This window comes from Macaca mulatta, chromosome 2 (genome assembly GCF_049350105.2).
Source record: "Macaca mulatta isolate MMU2019108-1 chromosome 2, T2T-MMU8v2.0, whole genome shotgun sequence".
NCBI lineage: Eukaryota > Metazoa > Chordata > Mammalia > Primates > Cercopithecidae > Macaca > Macaca mulatta.
The window spans coordinates 34,707,938-34,725,473 of NC_133407.1; the positions used below are offsets into that span (position 1 = coordinate 34,707,938).

At 39.5% G+C, this 17,536-nt stretch overlaps 1 protein-coding gene across 2 annotated transcripts in view; it reads right to left on the bottom strand.

Moving 5' to 3' along the window:
• The window catches only part of CPNE4 (copine 4), a 504,635-nt gene that overhangs the window by 55,439 nt on the left and 431,660 nt on the right, over positions 1 to 17,536 (bottom strand). For both annotated transcript variants that reach the window (XM_015132141.3, XM_028843705.2), the window contains exon 8: positions 3,869 to 3,967. In XM_015132141.3, the coding sequence (XP_014987627.1) occupies positions 3,869 to 3,967 (99 nt within the window). The remainder of the gene's footprint in view (positions 1 to 3,868; positions 3,968 to 17,536) is intronic.

A 17,536-nucleotide genomic window follows, 5' to 3' on the forward strand; every position in this document is an offset into this window, starting at 1 on the left:
ATTAAAAATTGTAGTGATCATTCATGAAAAGTCTACTCACTTCCTTCTCAGGGTAAGATGAGCAAGTATGGGTTAGGCAGGAGAGGGCTCCAAGGAAGTTGAATCAAACCTATAGATACTTGGGGTCCTTGTGCTTTTGACGTAGGTAGGGGGTCCTGATGGACCAGATCTAAATAGTTTGCATCTGTCTTGGGATGAAGTTGGCATATAACTATGGGCTATGCACTTTACTCTCCCAATCCCATTTAACTCTCCCCACAGCCCGCTTTGACAGATGGAAGATGAGGCTCAGAGAAGAGATGGGACTTTCCCAGGTCATACACGTGGTAACTGGTAGACCTGGCATTCACACCCACATCAGTCTCATTCCAAAGCCTGGACTATTAACCACAATGCCTTCTTCCTTCTTCTAGAAGGTTTTGGAGTAGCTCTTCTATTCTTGCAAGTATCCCCTTTGGCCACCCCAAACTAAGGATGCTTATAAATGTTATTCAAGAATTAATCAAAGTTAATTAAGAATTTACCCTGTACCTATAGAATCATAACTCCCACAGGAAAAGGAAAGTTGAAAGATGCTGTCTCCTGTTTTTCTCTCTGATGCTACAGACATTCCTCAGGGTTCGAGCCTCCTATACCCTCTCTTCAATCCCCTCTCCCTAGGTGTACTCATCCATTCTCTTGATTTTAAATGTCCTCTCTTAGTTGATGGCTCCTAAAATATATTTACAGGTAAACGTCTCCTCTGAGTACCAGTTTTTGAAACCAAATCTTGAAAACTTCCTCATAAACTGGACCTCCCTACCACAATTCTTCCTCACCTCAGGAAATGGCACCATTTAATCATTTATTCTTGAGTCAACCATTTCCTCCTTCCCTTACTCCCTATATCCAAGCCTTCAACAAACCTTGTAGCTCTTATCTCCAAAATATGTCTTAAGTCTCTCCAACTTATCTCTATGACTAGTTCCTTAACCCAAGTCATTATCACCTCTTATCTATAGTAGTAGCCTCCTAACAGATCTCCCTTGTCTCTCTTTAATTATCTACACAGTAGCAAAAGTAATATTTTAAAAAATTAAAACCAATCATGTAATTCTCTAGCTAGAATGCTTTGCAGCACTGTCCAGTAGAATTTTCTCAATAATTGGAATATTCTGAATCTGCACTATCCAATGTGGAAGCCACCAGCCACATGAGACTATTGAGCATTTGAAATGTGGCTAGCATGACTGAGGAACTTAATTTGTTATTTAATTTTATTTTAATTAATTTAAATTTAAATAGCCACATGTAGCTAGTGGCTACCGTATAGGAAAGCACAGCTTGCTCATGCTCTTATCACATTTAGAATAATCTGCTTTTCCTGGCCTCTGCCTCTATCTCTGACCACATCCTATGAATGGCTCTTTCACTCTCTGCTTCCGATACACTGGTCTCTTTCCAGGTCCTCAATCACACCAAGCTCATCCCTGCCTCTGTATTTTGCACTACTATTCCTTTCGCTTCAAATGCTTTTCTCTCACTCATTACATGTTGGCTTCTTTTTAATCCTTAAGGGGCCTCAACTTAAATGTCAGATTATCTATTCTATATGCACACTTTTATAATGAAACTGGTTCCGTTTTGTAATAGCATTTGTCACAAATTGTAGTTGTATTTTAACAGTTTTTATGTGCGTTTCTATTCTATCCTGACTCTCACCACTCTGTAAGCTTCAAGAGGGCAGGGACCATGTCAGCATTGTTAGTCATGGCACATTTAGAGCCTGGCAGAGTGCTTAGAATTTACTAGGTGCTACTCGATAAATATTGTAGAATCAATAAATAAGAGAATATTTCCCACTATATAAATACACCAAAACGGTGGCTGGGTAGTTAAACTAAAGTTTTTCTGGTATCTCAGTGACACAGAAAAGCACATTAGCATATGGTCCATTTCCTCAATGGAACTTAAAAGATCTGTTTGAAAGCATTATGTTTTGGTATATTTCATTTATGATATGTGTTACATTCTTACTTTTAATATTTAATTAATAAGATGAAATATTTTCCCTATTTACTGCTTGGACTATTTCTATTCATAGAAGTAGATAAGGCAAAACTTTATAAAAGTCTTCAGAACTCTAGCAGGTGGTATGAATGCTGTGATTGATTTAGTAGCTAAATAGGACTAGTTCTGCATATTCAATAGAGCAATATTCTCTAGCTATATTCCTTGTTATCTTGGGAATGACTTTCCTTATAATTTAGTGTTGGTTTTAACTGTGCCTCTGAAACTCTGCATCCTGGCTTGTGGGTGATGGTCTCTGTGTGTTTGACAAGTTTCTTGTAATGCTGAGTACCTAATAAAGCACTTACAGCAGGTTTTTCAGGAGCTAAGGGGAAAGCTGTCACTGTTTCCATTGAGTTTCCAGACCAAAGGTATGTGTTCAACAAATAGTCTGATCCAGATTAAGTTTCTGAATTTAAAAAAAGTTAGTTTATTTCCATGCAGTCTGCCTGTATCCTGACCTTACATATGAGAGAGTTGAAAAATGAGTTGGGGCATCTCTAATTAGCACTTCTGATCAGAACAGGCACAGAGTATTATCTATAAAGAAAAAGACTTTCTCAAAAGCACTGGGCCTCTACTTTCACTCCTTTCTGCTCCACGAGGAGAGTGAACTCCAGAGTAAGAATAGCAGGTATCTTGGGTTGAGTTCCCCAAGAAGCAAACTTTGAGGCAAGAATATAAGTGTAAGTAGGCCATCTGGGAGGTGATACCAGGAAGCATGAAGAGAGGAGTGGGAACTTAGATAGAGGAGGCATCCCAGAAATGGTGCATTATCAAGTCAGTTACCACTGTGGACAACTAGGGCCTGCTGGGGAACTCTGGGAAACTGTATAGAGCACATACCTCAGAGTTTTGCCAACTGAAGGGCAAGAGAGCTGGGGTATTTATACCCCAACTTCCATTAGTTATTTGTTGAGGGCTACCTCCTGTTACATCTTCTTCCACATTTCTAGCTTGCTTTGGGCATGGATAAAACAGGCTCCAGCAGATAGAGAAAGCCCCCGGGCAAAGAGTTATTTCAGCTGGAAATTGGGCAAGTGAACAATAAACAGGTAACAGGAGAAGTTGCATGATTTGGGCCCAGATGACTATCCATCTATCTATTTATCTATCCATCTAGATATTATATGATATAAAAGTGTGTGTATCTGAGGGAAGTTTAGGTCTCTGTGTGGGGCAATGTGTCTTAGTGGTATGTGGTAGTGTTTGTGTACAGGTCTTGGCATCAAGTGTGTAAGAGTAAAATGATGGAACTAGAAGAAAACCTGGTACCCATATGAAAATTTGGAGGATTCAAATAATTTCTCCAAAGCATGAAATTATTATTAATGTCACCAAATCATGGAAATATAGACCTAGAAAGAATACTACCGTTAATAGCAGATATTTTGGAAATGCTAGCTGTGTGCTGGGTGCTCTGCTAGCACCTTGGATTGTCTCATTTAATCTTCACAAAATTCTATGAGGTAGGTACAATTATCACTCTTATATTTTTAGGAGAGCAACATGAGGCATGGAGAGATTAAGTCACGTTTTCAAGGCTACACAGCTAAAGGAAGTTAGAAATACTCTCATTTAACCTTTCCATTTTACTAATGGAGAAACTAACATTTGGGGTCAGTGTCTTGTCCAAGGATACGCAATTGCTTTGGATTGGGCTAGTTCTAGAATCCAGGTACTCACATCCTACCATGTTCCCTTCTTATCACACTTAATCATACATTGATGTTTTGCTTCTCACTGTTTCATTTGTAGCTGGGTTCTAAGGATGCATCATAGAGACTTGAGGCAAAACCAAAAGTGGTTGACCACGTACCTGTTTCCCTTCCATTGCTCCTCTCATCTCCTTGAATGTCGAAGTGAATTCTCCAATGAAGTCATGCTTGCCATTGGAGTCCCAGTCCCATACTATGCACTGTAAGAGAAAACAATTATTTTTCTTAAAAAAATTAAGAATGTAGCCACAGCAGCTGAAGGCAATGTGAACTTTATGAGAAGGAGTAGATGAAAGATGTTTGGTCTGGAACCAAAGCCTGGGAGTCTAAGATTGGAGCATGTGGGATGTAATTCTGGTTTCTCTAGCCCTTTACTTGGACTTTTTGCCACAATCTGCAAATGGCCCTGTGATGCAGCAGTGACTACAATGATTTGCCCATTTTTTTAGATAAGGCCAGTAAGACCCAAAGGAGATAAGCGACTTGCCAAAGGGACCTTCTAGTGAATGAAAACCTGGGACTTGAAGGCAGGTGCCCTGCTTCCAATTCCAGTACTCTTTTATGCATAGCAGATAGCCTCCCTGGTTTATATTGGCATTGGATGCATGAGTCCATGTATATAGATTCCACATGGCAGCTCCTGCTTCATGATTTGAGTGGGGCCATATTAATCACATTTTTCTTTTTCTATTTTTTTTCTGAAGGCAAAATAGCAATGACAACACAAATTATTAGGAAGGCAAAAAAATCTTTAAACATACCTACGTGAAAAATGGTTGGAAAATAGTGCACAGACAATACTAGATATTTACCACACTGGTAAATATTTTGCAACCATTCACTTCTAACAAAAGGGCTAAATCCTCAGCTCCCGAGTGACACTTTTTAGAGTGACTAGCCTGAATCAGCAGCAATCCCTCTGCTTGGTCACACATCTAAATGAAGAGGAAGGTCTCCATGTATTCCAAGGGTGGAGGCTGGACTGGAGTCTTAAGCACTTTAGATATCATTTCTACATCTGAAGCCAAAGATTTGCAGGAAAGAATATCAGACCTCAAATAAGAACAAGGCAGCAAAGGGACCTTTTGCTCAGAGGTTTTCCTTGGAATATTGGGGCTCTAAGAGGCAGCTTAGTTCTTCTTCAGGGTGCAGATCCCACTGGCCAGTCTTGCCTGAAAAATCTGACTTGGTAATCTGTTCCCAGATCCTGCAGGATGCCTCACAGATCTACAATATGATCTGTCTAGAATGAAATATCGTTTCCCCCTAAATTTATTCCTACTCATTTATTTTCTGTCACAGTGAATTGCATCAACACTCATCCAGTTGCTGCAAACAGAAAACTGGGCATCATTCCTGATATTCCTCTCTCCACTCACTCTCCCACACCAAGTCCTCTCCATTCTGTCTCCTAACTATGGCTTGACTCCAGCACTTCTCTCTATTCCTACTGCTCCTTCTCATCTGCATTACTGCAACCATCTCCCAGCTTGTCTCCTTGTCTCACTTGTACTCCCATGCCCCTTAGAACCCACTAATTATGTTAATTCCCTGCTTAAAATCAAAATGTATATAGGCTAGCAGGTCTTCCAAGGTCTTTCATGTTCTGACTCCCTCAGTACTCCCAAATTCACCCTTTATGATCCATGCTTACTGTATTAGTCAGGGTTCTCCAGAGGGACAGAACTAATACGAGGTGTGTATATATGAAAGGATGTTTATTGGGGAGAATTGGCTCACACAATTACAAGGCAAAGTCCTGTCATGTTAGGCTGTCTGCAAGGTGGGAAGAGAGAAGCCGGTAGTGACTCAGTTCAAATTTGAAAGTCTCAAAACCAGGGACACTGACGGTGCAGCCTTCAGTCTGTGGCTGAAGGTCTGAGAGCCCCCAGGAAGCCACTGACACAAGTCCCAGAGTCCAAAGGCCAAAGAACCTGGATTCTGATGTCCAAGGGCAGGAAGAGTAGAAGGAAGCATCTGGCATGGAAAAAAGAAGGAAATCAGAAGACTCGGCAGGCAAGCAAGGTTATACCACCTTCTTCCACCTGCTTTGTTCCAGCCATGCTAGTAGCCGATTGGATAGTGCCCACCCATATTGAGGGTGATCTTCCTGTCTCAGTCCACTGACTCAAATGGCAGTTTCCTCTGGCAATACCCTCACAGACATACCCAGGAACAAGACTTTTCTAGTCACCTAGGCATCCTTCAATCCAATCAGGTTGACCCCTAATATTAACCCTCACACTTACAGTCTTTGAAAGTTTCTCTAAAATGTGGTTGGTAGGAAAGAAAAACATTTGCAATGGCCTTTTTAAGACATCAAGAAAAACTAATTTCTCAGCTTCTGCTATCTCTTTAAATATGGAGGATTTGGCAGATAATTATTTTGCCTAAGAAATATTAAGAAGCCCTTTGGTTAGGAAGGAGAATGCATTAGAATAAATAAGAATGGAAGAGATTAAGACAAAAGGAGCTAAATTTCTCTGCTGAAAAAAGTAATGGTCAAGTTTAATTTTCTCTTTGATAACAACTGGAGACACAGAGGTGGGACCAAGACATGAGAACTGAGAAGAAATTAGGGTGGGTTTCCTCAGAGGGCTGAAGATGGACTCAAGTTTGGGGTGGGAGGAGGGGAGAGACAGGTAAGGAATTTTTGAAACTGTGATGTCTAATTTTCAAGGTGAGATTATTTATTTATTTATTTATTTTTTTTTTTTGCAAGCCAGAGAGATTTTATTGAAAAAATAGAGCAGAACACTAATAAGAACAGCATGCTTTGTGGCATTTTAACTCAACATATTTCCACCTTTTCCTCCCCAGCTTCATGGGAGCCTTAAAAGCCAACATCCTACAATGATGATGAAAATCAGCAGCCTGGCAGTCAGTGGAGAGGGCAGAATGAGGTTGGAGCACCTTCAAAGCCTCATTCCTGAGAATTTTCATTATGTGACCTGCTGGCAGATTCTGGAATACCAGTTATCTAGCTGGACTCAGAGATCTGCTGTATAACGTTGTGTTTATGGTTAACGATGTTATATCGTACACTTAAAAACTTAAGAGAATAGATCTCATGTTATATATTTTTTTATTACTACTATAAGTTCTAGGGTACATGTGCACAACATGCAGGTTTGTTACATATGAATACATGTGCCATGTTGCTGTACTGCACCCATTAACTTGTCATTTACATTAGGTATATCTCTTAATGCTAGCCCTCCCCCCACCCCCCTCCCCACAATAGGCCCCGGTATGTGATGTTCCCCTTCCTGTGTCCAAGTGATCTCATTGTTCAATTCTCACCTATGAGTGAGAACATGCAGTGTTTGGTTTTCTATTCTTGTGATAGTTTGCTGAGAATGATGGTTTCCAGCTGCATCCATATCCCTACAAAGGACAAAAACTCATCCTTTTTCATGGCTGCATAGTATTCCATGGTGTATTTGTATACACATTTGTATAATGTGCCACATTTTCTTTTTTTTTTTTAATTAATTTATTATTATTATACTTTAAGTTGTAGGGTACATGTGCATAACGTGCAGGTTTGTTACATATGTATACTTGTGCCTTGTTGGTGTGCTGCACCCATCAACTCATCATTTACATCAGGTATAACTCCCAATGCAATCCCTCCCCCCTCCCCCCTCCCCCCTCCCCATGATAGGCCCCGGTGTGTGTGATGTTCCCCTTCCTGAGTCAAAGTGATCTCATTGTTCACTTCCCACCCATGAGTGAGAACATGCGGTGTTTGGTTTTCTGTTCTTGTGATAGTTTGCTAAGAATGATGGTTTCCAGCTGCATCCATGTCCCTACAAAGGACACAAACTCATCCTTTTTGATGGCTGCATAGTATTCCATGGTGTATATATGCCACATTTTCTTAATCCAATCTGTCACTGATGGACATTTGGGTTGATTCCAAGTCTTTGCTATTGTGAATAGTGCCGCAATAAACATACGTGTGCATGTGTCTTTATAGCAGCATAATTTATAATCCTTTGGGTATATACCCAGTAATGGGATGGCTGGGTCATATGGTACATCTAGTTCTAGATCCTTGAGGCATCGCCATACTGTTTTCCATAATGGTTGAACTAGTTTACAATCCCACCAACAGTGTAAAAGTGTTCCTATTTCTCCACATCCTCTCCAGCACCTGTTGTTTCCTGACTTTTTAATGATCGCCATTCTAACTGGTGTGAGATGGTATCTCATTGTGGTTTTGATTTGCATTTCTCTGATGGCCAGTGATGATGAGCATTTTTTCATGTGTCTGTTGGCTGTATGAATGTCTTCTTTTGAGAAATGTCTGTTCATATCCTTTGCTCACTTTTTGATGGGGTTGTTTGTTTTTTTCTTGTAAATTTGTTTGAGTTCTTTGTAGGTTCTAGATATTAGCCCTTTGTCAGATGAGTAGATTGCAAAAATTTTCTCCCATTCTGTAGGTTGCCTGTTCACTCTGATGGTAGTTTCTTTTGCTGTGCAGAAGCTCTTTAGTTTAATGAGATCCCATTTGTCAATTTTGGCTTTTGCTGCCGTTGCTTTTGGTGTTTTAGACATGAAGTCTTTGCCCATGCCTATGTCCTGAATGGTACTACCTAGGTTTTCCTCTAGGATTTTTATGGTATTAGGTCTAACATTTAAGTCTCTAATCCATCTTGAATTAATTTTCGTATAAGGAGTAAGGAAAGGATCCAGTTTCAGCTTTCTACTTATGGCTAGCCAATTTTCCCAGCACCATTTATTAAATAGGGAATCCTTTCCCCATTTCTTGTTTCTCTCAGGTTTGTCAAAGATCAGATGGCTGTAGATGTGTGGTATTATTTCTGAGGACTCTGTTCTGTTCCATTGGTCTATATCTCTGTTTTGGTACCAGTACCATGCTGTTTTGGTTACTGTAGCCTTGTAGTATAGTTTGAAGTCAGGTAGCGTGATGCCTCCAGCTTTGTTCTTTAGACTTAGGATTGTCTTGGAGATGCGGGCTCTTTTTTGGTTCCATATGAACTTTAAAGCAGTTTTTTCCAATTCTGTGAAGAAACTCATTGGTAGCTTGATGGGGATGGCATTGAATCTATAAATTACCTTGGGCAGTATGGCCGTTTTCACGATATTGATTCTTCCTATCCATGAGCATGGTATGTTCTTCCATTTGTTTGTGTCCTCTTTTATTTCACTGAGCAGTGGTTTGTAGTTCTCCTTGAAGAGGTCCTTTACATCCCTTGTAAGTTGGATTCCTAGGTATTTTATTCTCTTTGAAGCAATTGTGAATGGAAGTTCATTCATGATTTGGCTCTGTGTTTGTCTGTTACTGGTGTATAAGAATGCTTGTGATTTTTGCACATTAATTTTGTATCCTGAGACTTTGCTGAAGTTGCTTATCAGTTTAAGGAGATTTTGGGCTGAGACAATGGGGTTTTCTAAATATACAATCATGTCATCTGCAAAGAGGGACAATTTGACTTCTTCTTTTCCTAACTGAATACCCTTGATTTCTTTCTCTTGCCTGATTGCCCTAGCCAGAACTTCCAATACTATGTTGAATAGGAGTGGTGAGAGAGGGCATCCCTGTCTTGTGCCAGTTTTCAAAGGGAATGCTTCCAGTTTTTGCCCATTCAGTATGATATTGGCTGTGGGTTTGTCATAGATAGCTCTTATGATTTTGAGGTACGTTCCATCAATACCGAATTTATTGAGCGTTTTTAGCATGAAGGGCTGTTGAATTTTGTCAAAAGCCTTTTCTGCATCTATTGAGATAATCATGTGGTTCTTGTCTTTGGTTCTGTTTATATGCTGGATTATGTTTATTGATTTGCGAATGTTGAACCAGCCTTGCATCCCAGGGATGAATCCCACTTGATCATGGTGGATAAGCTTTTTGATGTGTTGCTGAATCCGGTTTGCCAGTACTTTATTGAGGATTTTTGCATCGATGTTCATCAGGGATATTGGTCTAAAATTCTCTTTTTTTGTTGTGTCTCTGCCAGGCTTTGGTATCAGGATGATGTTGGCCTCATAAAATGAGTTAGGGAGGATTCCCTCTTTTTCTATTGATTGGAATAGTTTCAGAAGGAATGGTACCAACTCCTCCTTGTACCTCTGGTAGAATTCAGCTGTGAATCCATCTGGTCCTGGACTTTTTTTGGTTGGTAGGCTATTAATTATTGCCTCAATTTCAGAGCCTGCTATTGGTCTATTCAGGGATTCAACTTCTTCCTGGTTTAGTCTTGGAAGAGTGTAAGTGTCCAGGAAATTATCCATTTCTTCTAGATTTTCCAGTTTATTTGCGTAGAGGTGTTTATAGTATTCTCTGATGGTAGTTTGTATTTCTGTGGGGTCGGTGGTGATACGTCTCCCCTCCGTTCCCCCTCTCCCAACTTGCCCTTCTTCCATTAACCCCAACACTCTACCAAACCTGCTACCCATAACATCATTATGCTGATGGTGACTTGGAGAATAAAGGAGAGGGGCTGTGTCCATATTGTGGGGACAAAGCAGACCAGAGTGCAGTGTGAGATGGCCCACTGCAATGACTGAGAACTGAATGGGGAGCAGGACTGTGGAGAGACAGCTTGAAAGGTAAATCTAGGGGTGGAACTTTACAGAAATACTGTGGAGTGGTGGAGCTCAACAGAAATACCGTGGCTATTCTGCCAACCTGAGTCCCTAAGTGAGGTTAGCATAGAACTCTCAGATGACCTATATGTAGGTAAGAAATAAACCTTTCAGCCACTGAGATTACTGCAGCATAACTTAGTCTAAGAACCATCCAAGTACTTAAAGTACTGTCGTAGGAATAGGTATTATAATTTATTTTTTTCTGATTCCAAAAGTAGGAAAAACAGAATTTTAAGAGGTTACAAAGAAGTAACAAAGGAAGCATTTTCCAATAAACCTGTACCAAACAAAAGAACCTGTTTGTTAAAAAGTGTTTTATTGCTGGAAATGTTCAAGCAGAAACTGCAGGACCACATGCAAAAAACACAGTAGAGAAAGTCAAGCAGACAGTTACAAACATTTGGTGGGATGTTTTTGAACTTTCTTCTAATTCAGAGATGCTAAGATTAGTTCTAGTTGCATAGGATGCAAAATGAAGTCAATGAAAGGCTTAGCTCATTCTGCTTGAAATGCTATGCAATGCAATGTAGCTTTGATAGGAGTGATGGGACCCCTTTAATTCAAGGTAGGATGAAGTTCTACCTCATTTTTCAATGAACAGTGGAACAAATAAATGAGTCGGTCATTTGGAAAATTGCTCAGGATGTGCACTGTGATCATCACATTGTAGAACACCGAATTGATCTGCTGTTACAATCAGGTGCTTTTCTCTCTGTGTGCCAGCCCCTCCTTATTGACCCTGGCACTCACACACTCCTTACCTGGAGAAAGGAGTAGAAGAAAGCTTGCTGGGTTTAGACATAGAAAGAGGAAGAAGAGTGGTTCCTGGGACCTTGTATTTGAGGCTCATAACATTGCCTGATAGTAAGTACAGCCCACTAAATGCCTGCATTTGACATCAGACACTTACTCTTTTACCTTTGGAAGGAGCAAATAAAAAGGCAAAGGAGGCAGAAGCCAATAGAAGAAAAGAAGTGGGAGCAACCTTTTTAACACTCCCCTGAAATGGGAAAGAGGAGGAGTTCCCTTCTTTAGGGGACAGGGCACACATCCCATTCACCCCTTCTTTGCTCTCCATTAGATTTCCCATCATGCTTTGGTGAATTACCGTTCCCCCTTAAACTGCCAACCTCAAGCCTTTAAGATGTTTGCAATGTACTCTCTGGCTGGGGAGAAAGGTAGTGACCACCAGGCCTCCCTGAGCTGGAGGATGAGTCAGGCTTGACAGAACTCCGTCGGGGGCCTCTCGGCAGCAGGCAGTGCTGCTTACAGGAGCCTGTTTCTTCAATCAGCTAGCATTCCTCATCCGGGCAGTTGCAGAATTTTATTTTGACCTTCCTGAGACGGGATCCCAAAGGAAGAAAGACACAGTGAAGCAGACAAATAAAAACACTGTCTTTCCTTCTCTCCCTGGCATGAAGCAGGCTCATGACAGCTCTGATACAGCTGACAGAGGAACGCATCTTGGTGAAAAGTCAACAGATGAACCACCCTGCAGAAAAACTGAGACAGAGGCAGAGTCCTTGGTGTGAATCAATAAGAAGGCCTTGACACATCTGTGAGAGCACAGCACCTCAAAACTACCTACAAGCCAGAAAACCTTCTCAGGTTCTTACATCTCACAGAGCAGTTTAGGTATAAAATCTTTTAAAATGCATAAGCCTGACAGATGGTCTAATTAACCCCCTCCTTTTACAGAAAAGAAAATTGATGACAGATAAATGACTTCTGCCAGTTCACCCAGTACAGGTTGGACTAAAATCCGGTTTTCATACCTCCTTGATTTCGTCACTACCACACAAACACAAATTATAGTGGTTATAAAGTATATAGTGTGTACTTTGTGCCAGACATTGTTCAGAGCACTTCATACATATTAACTCACTTAATCCACAGAACAACTTATTGTATGCTTATTTTACAGATGAGGAAACTGAGGCACAGAAAGATGAAGGAACTTTCCTGAAACTACACAACTAACACTAGGTAATCCTTCAACTATAGGAAGTTAAGCATCATAGCTTGTCTTAACTGAGCATCTTTTACAAACCCAGGCCATTTGTGTTTATGGTCTTTAATTCTTCACAATAACCATGACATGACAATATTGTTACCATTTACAGGTTAACTGCCATTCACAGATGCCATTTACAGGCTGGGAGAGGGAATGTGACTTGACTAGACACCTGGTAAGTGACAAAGGTGGATCTGAACCCAGGTGTCTAATGTCATAGCTGATACACACACACACACACACACACACACACGCATACACACACATGTATATGTTGTTGTTGTTATGCCATGCTACCTCTTAATAGAAGCAGGAACTTAGAATCAAGGTCTCATGAGTCTGCTCTGTGTAAAATCCCCATTCTTTGAAACTGTAAACTACTAGAATCCTCTAAGGTTTAGTGGGCACACCAAACAATACAGAGAAAGAACCTGCTCACTGTTTCCACACAAAAGGATGCAAAGGCAAGTAGTCTGTGCATTGTCCCTGGGGTCCTCAGCTCTGTCGGTAGAATGCATGGATAAGTGGGTCTGAGGTATTGGGTTACTCCCTTCTATTCTTGTTTTATGATTGCCTTGAACCCATTAAAAGAAATGTGCTATGCCAACTTATTGTACACTAGCTTTTGTGATGGTCAGCTTCATGTGTCAACAAGGCTAACTGGCTAACAGTTCTCAGTTATTCAATCAAATAATAATCTATTTTATATATGTGGTTACACAGTTTATAATCAGTTTACTTTAAAGTAAAGAAGGTTTTGTGGTTCCATATGAATTTTAGGGTTGCTTTTTCCATCTCTGTAAAAAATGCCTTTGAGATTTTTATTGGAGATAACTTCAAATCTATAGATTACTTTTGTAGTATGGACATTTGAACATTAAGTCTTTCAATTCATAAACATGAAAGGTCTTTCCATTTATTTGTGTATTCTTTGATTTCTTTCATAAATATTGTGTAGTTTTCAGTGTGGAAGTCCTTCAACTCTTTGGTTAAGTTTATCCCTAAGTATTTTATTGTTCTTAATGCTATTGTAAAAGGAAGTGTTTTCTTAATTCCCTTTTCAGATAGTTCATTTTAAATATATAGAAAGGTTACTAATTCTTGTATGTTGATTTTGTATCCTGCAACTTTATTTTATCCTGAATTCCTTTATTAGATTTAACAGTTTATTTTCATGAAGACTTTAGGGTTTAGTATATATAGGATTATATCACTTGTAAATAGAGATAACTTTACTTCTTCTTTCTGATTTGTTTGCCTTTTATTTCATCTATCGTAATTGCTCTGGCTAGAATTTTCAGGACTATGTTTTTTTTTTTTTTTTTTTGATGGAGTCCTGCTGTCTCGCCAGGCTGGAGTGCAGTGGAATGATCTCAGCTCACTGCAACCTCTGCCTCCAAGGGTCAAGTGATTCTCCTGTCTCAACCTCCCGAGTAGCTGGGACTACAGGCACACACCACCATGCCCAGCTAATTCTTGTTTTTTTTTTTAGTAGAGATGAGGTTTCACCATGTTGGCCAGAATGGTCTTCATCTCTTGACTTCGTGATCTGCCCGCCTCCGCCTCCTAAAGTGCTGGGATTACAGGCGTGAGCCACCGTGCTGGCCTGGTCTTCCAGGACTATGTTAAATGGAGATGATGAGAGTGGGTATACTTGTCTTCTTCCTGATCTTAGCGGAAAAGCTTTTAATTTTTTTACTCTTGAGTATGATGTTAGCTGTGAGCTTGTCATAGATGGTCTTTATTATATTAAGGTACATTTCTTCTATACCTAGTTTGTTGAGTGATTTTATCATGAAAATGTATTAATTTTTTTTCAACCCAGAATAGCCAGAATGATCTTGAGAAAGAAGAACAAATCTGGTGACATCACATTTCCTGATTTTAAAATACATTACAAAGCTACAATAATTAAAATAGTGTTTATTGGCATAAAGATAGGCAAATAGACCAATAGAACAGAATAGAGAGGCCCAAATCAAAACTATGCATATATATTCAACTGAACTTTGAGAAGGGAGTCAATAATACACAATGGGGAAATGATAGCTCTTCAACAAATTGTGTTTGGAAAACTGGATATTCACATAAAAAATGAAATTAGACCTATACCTTATATCATACACAAAAATCAGCTCAAAATGGATTAAAGACTGAAACATAAAACATGAAACCATAAAGTTCCTAGAAGAATGCATAAGGATAAAGTCTTGACGTTGGTCTTGGCAATTATTTCTTGGATATAATGATAAAAGCACGGGTAATAAAAGCAAAAATAGACAGGTAGGACTACATCAAACTAAAAGGCTTCTGCACAGCAAAGGAAATAATCAACAGAATTAGTGGGCAGACTACGGAATGGCATAAAATATTTCCAAACCATGTAGCTCATAAAGGGTTAATTTTCTAAATAAAATAAGAAACTCCTACAACTCAATAGCAAAACAAACAAATAACTCAATTTAAAAATTGACATAAAGCTTGGATAGGCATTTCTAACAGAAGACATACAAACGGCCAACAGGTGTATATAAAGGTGCTTGGCATCATTAATTATCAGGAAAATGCAAATCAAACTCCAATGAGATATCACCTTACACCTGCTAGGGTGGCTAATATTTTTTAAAATGCACACACACAAAAGATAACAAGTATTGGTGAGGATGTGGAGAAATTGGAACCTTGGTACATTGTTTTTGGGAATATAAAATGGTGCAACAGCTATGGAAAACAATATGGAGGTTCTTCAAAAAATTTAAAATAGAATTACCATATGATTCAGCAATCCCACATCGGGGTAGACAGACAAAAGAAGTGAAATCAGCATCTTGAACAGGATGTCTGCACTCTCAGGTTCATTGCAGCATTGTTCATAATAGTGAAGATATGGTAATAACCTAAATATTCACTGATGAGTGAATGGATAGAGAAAATGTGGCACATATACATACAATGGAATATCATTCAGCCTTAAAAAAGAAGGAAATCCTGCCATTTCTGACAACAGGGACTGTGTTAGTCTGTTCTTACACCATTATAAAGGAATACTTGAGGCTGTGTAATTTTCAAAGAAAAGAGGTTTAGGTTGACTCATGGTTCTGCAAGCTATACAGAAAGCACGGTACTGCCATCTGCTTCTGGTGAGGGTCTCAGGAAGCTTGCAGTCATGGGGCAAGGTGAAGGGGAGCCAGCAAGTAACGTAGTGAGAGCAGGAGCATGAGAGAGTGAGGGAGGAGCCAGGCTCTTTAACAAACAGCTCCTGTGTGAACTCAAAGCAAGAACTCACTCATTACAGCAAGAAGGGCACAAAGCTATTCAGGAAGACTCCACCCCTATGACCCAAACACCCCCCAAAAGCCCCATCTCCAACATTGGGAATCACATTTCAACATGAGATTTGGAAAGGATGAATATCCAAACCATATCGGGGTGAGCGTGGAGAACACTATGTTAAATGAACTAAACCAGTCACAGAAGGACAAATACTACATGATTCCACTTATGTGAAGCACATACAATAGTCAAACTGATAGAAGCAGAGAATAGTGGTTGCCAGGGGCTGGAAGGTGGGGAATTGGGGAGTTGTCATTCAATAAGTACAAAGTTTTAGTCATGTTAGATGAATAAGTTCTAGAGAGGTAACACACAACATAGTGCTTATAGTGAACAGTATAGTATTGCGCACTTCACAATTTGTTAAGTGAGTAGATCTCACGTTAAGTGTTCTAACAAACAAACAAACAAATAAGTAAATTGATACAAGGAAACTTTTGGAGGTGTTGGATATGTCAATTAGCTTGTGATAGTATCACAGGTGTTTGTATATGTCAAAAGTCGTCAAATTATGCACATTAAGTATGTACAATTCTTTATATACCAATTATATTTCAAAATAGCTATTAAAAATTAAGTAAAGCAAATTTTTTTCAATAATCTGGATGGGCCTGATACAATTAATTGAAAAGCCTTAAAAGGAGCATTGAGGCTTTTCTGAAGGATAAATTCTACCTGTGGACAGGATCTTTAGCTCCTGCCCTAGAATTTCCAGTCTGCCCTTCCTGATGGCCTCATATACAGACTTTGGACTTGCCTAGCCAGCCCCCACAATTACATTAGCCAATTCCTTGTCATAAATATCTTAATATATGTACATCCTCATGGTTCTGTTTCTTGGGAGGAACTCTGACTGATACAACCTTCTTTACCTCTTCCCTGGTTTTCATGTAGTAATATTCTGAAATGAGTTTTCAGTGACACACAATTGGTCCTCTCATACTAAAATGCCAACATTTATTGAACACTCACTTTGTCCCAGGTGTTGTTGTAAGCATTTGTCATGCTCTGATTCATTTAATCTTCACAGTAATCCTCTCAGTGAGACATTATTATTATCATCCCTACTGAATAGATGACGGAACTAAGAAACAGAGGGGTTAACCAACTACTGCTGCTATAGAATATCCAAGATGAGAAAACCAAACACTGCATGTTCTCACTCATAAGTAGGAGTTGAACAATGAGAACACACAGACACAGGGAGGGTAACATCACACACCAGGGCCTGTCGGGGAGTGGGGGGGTGTTAGGAGAGGGCTAACATTAGGAGGAATACCTAATGTAGGTGACAGGTTGATGGGTGCAGCAAACCACCATGGCACGTGTATACACATGTAACAAAGCTGCATGTTCTGCACATGTAACCCAGAACTTAAAGTATAATAATACTAACAAAAAGGATATCCAGGGTGTTGAAAATGTGACTCACTTTGACATCAGAGTTCAAAGGATCTGAATCTGATTCAGTTCCTGGTGGGCAGAAACCAGCTGTCCAAACTGTGATCATCAAATAACGTAACTGCTGCTCATCAGTGCACAATTCTCATAAAGGAAATATGTTATTTTTCTCTTGGCTTTAAAATTTTTATTTTTTTAATGTTACAACTTGTCATTTTTTTCAGGTAAAGCAGAAATATCTGTCAAATTTCTCCTGGCTCCTTAGTCATACCACACTCTAAGCTTCTATGTAATCCATTTATATTTGCTTTAACATATTGCTAATTACGTGGTAATCATTGGCTTGTGAGTATATCCACCACTTGAAGGACTTCTGATCACTGAGATTTTTATCAAGGTTAGC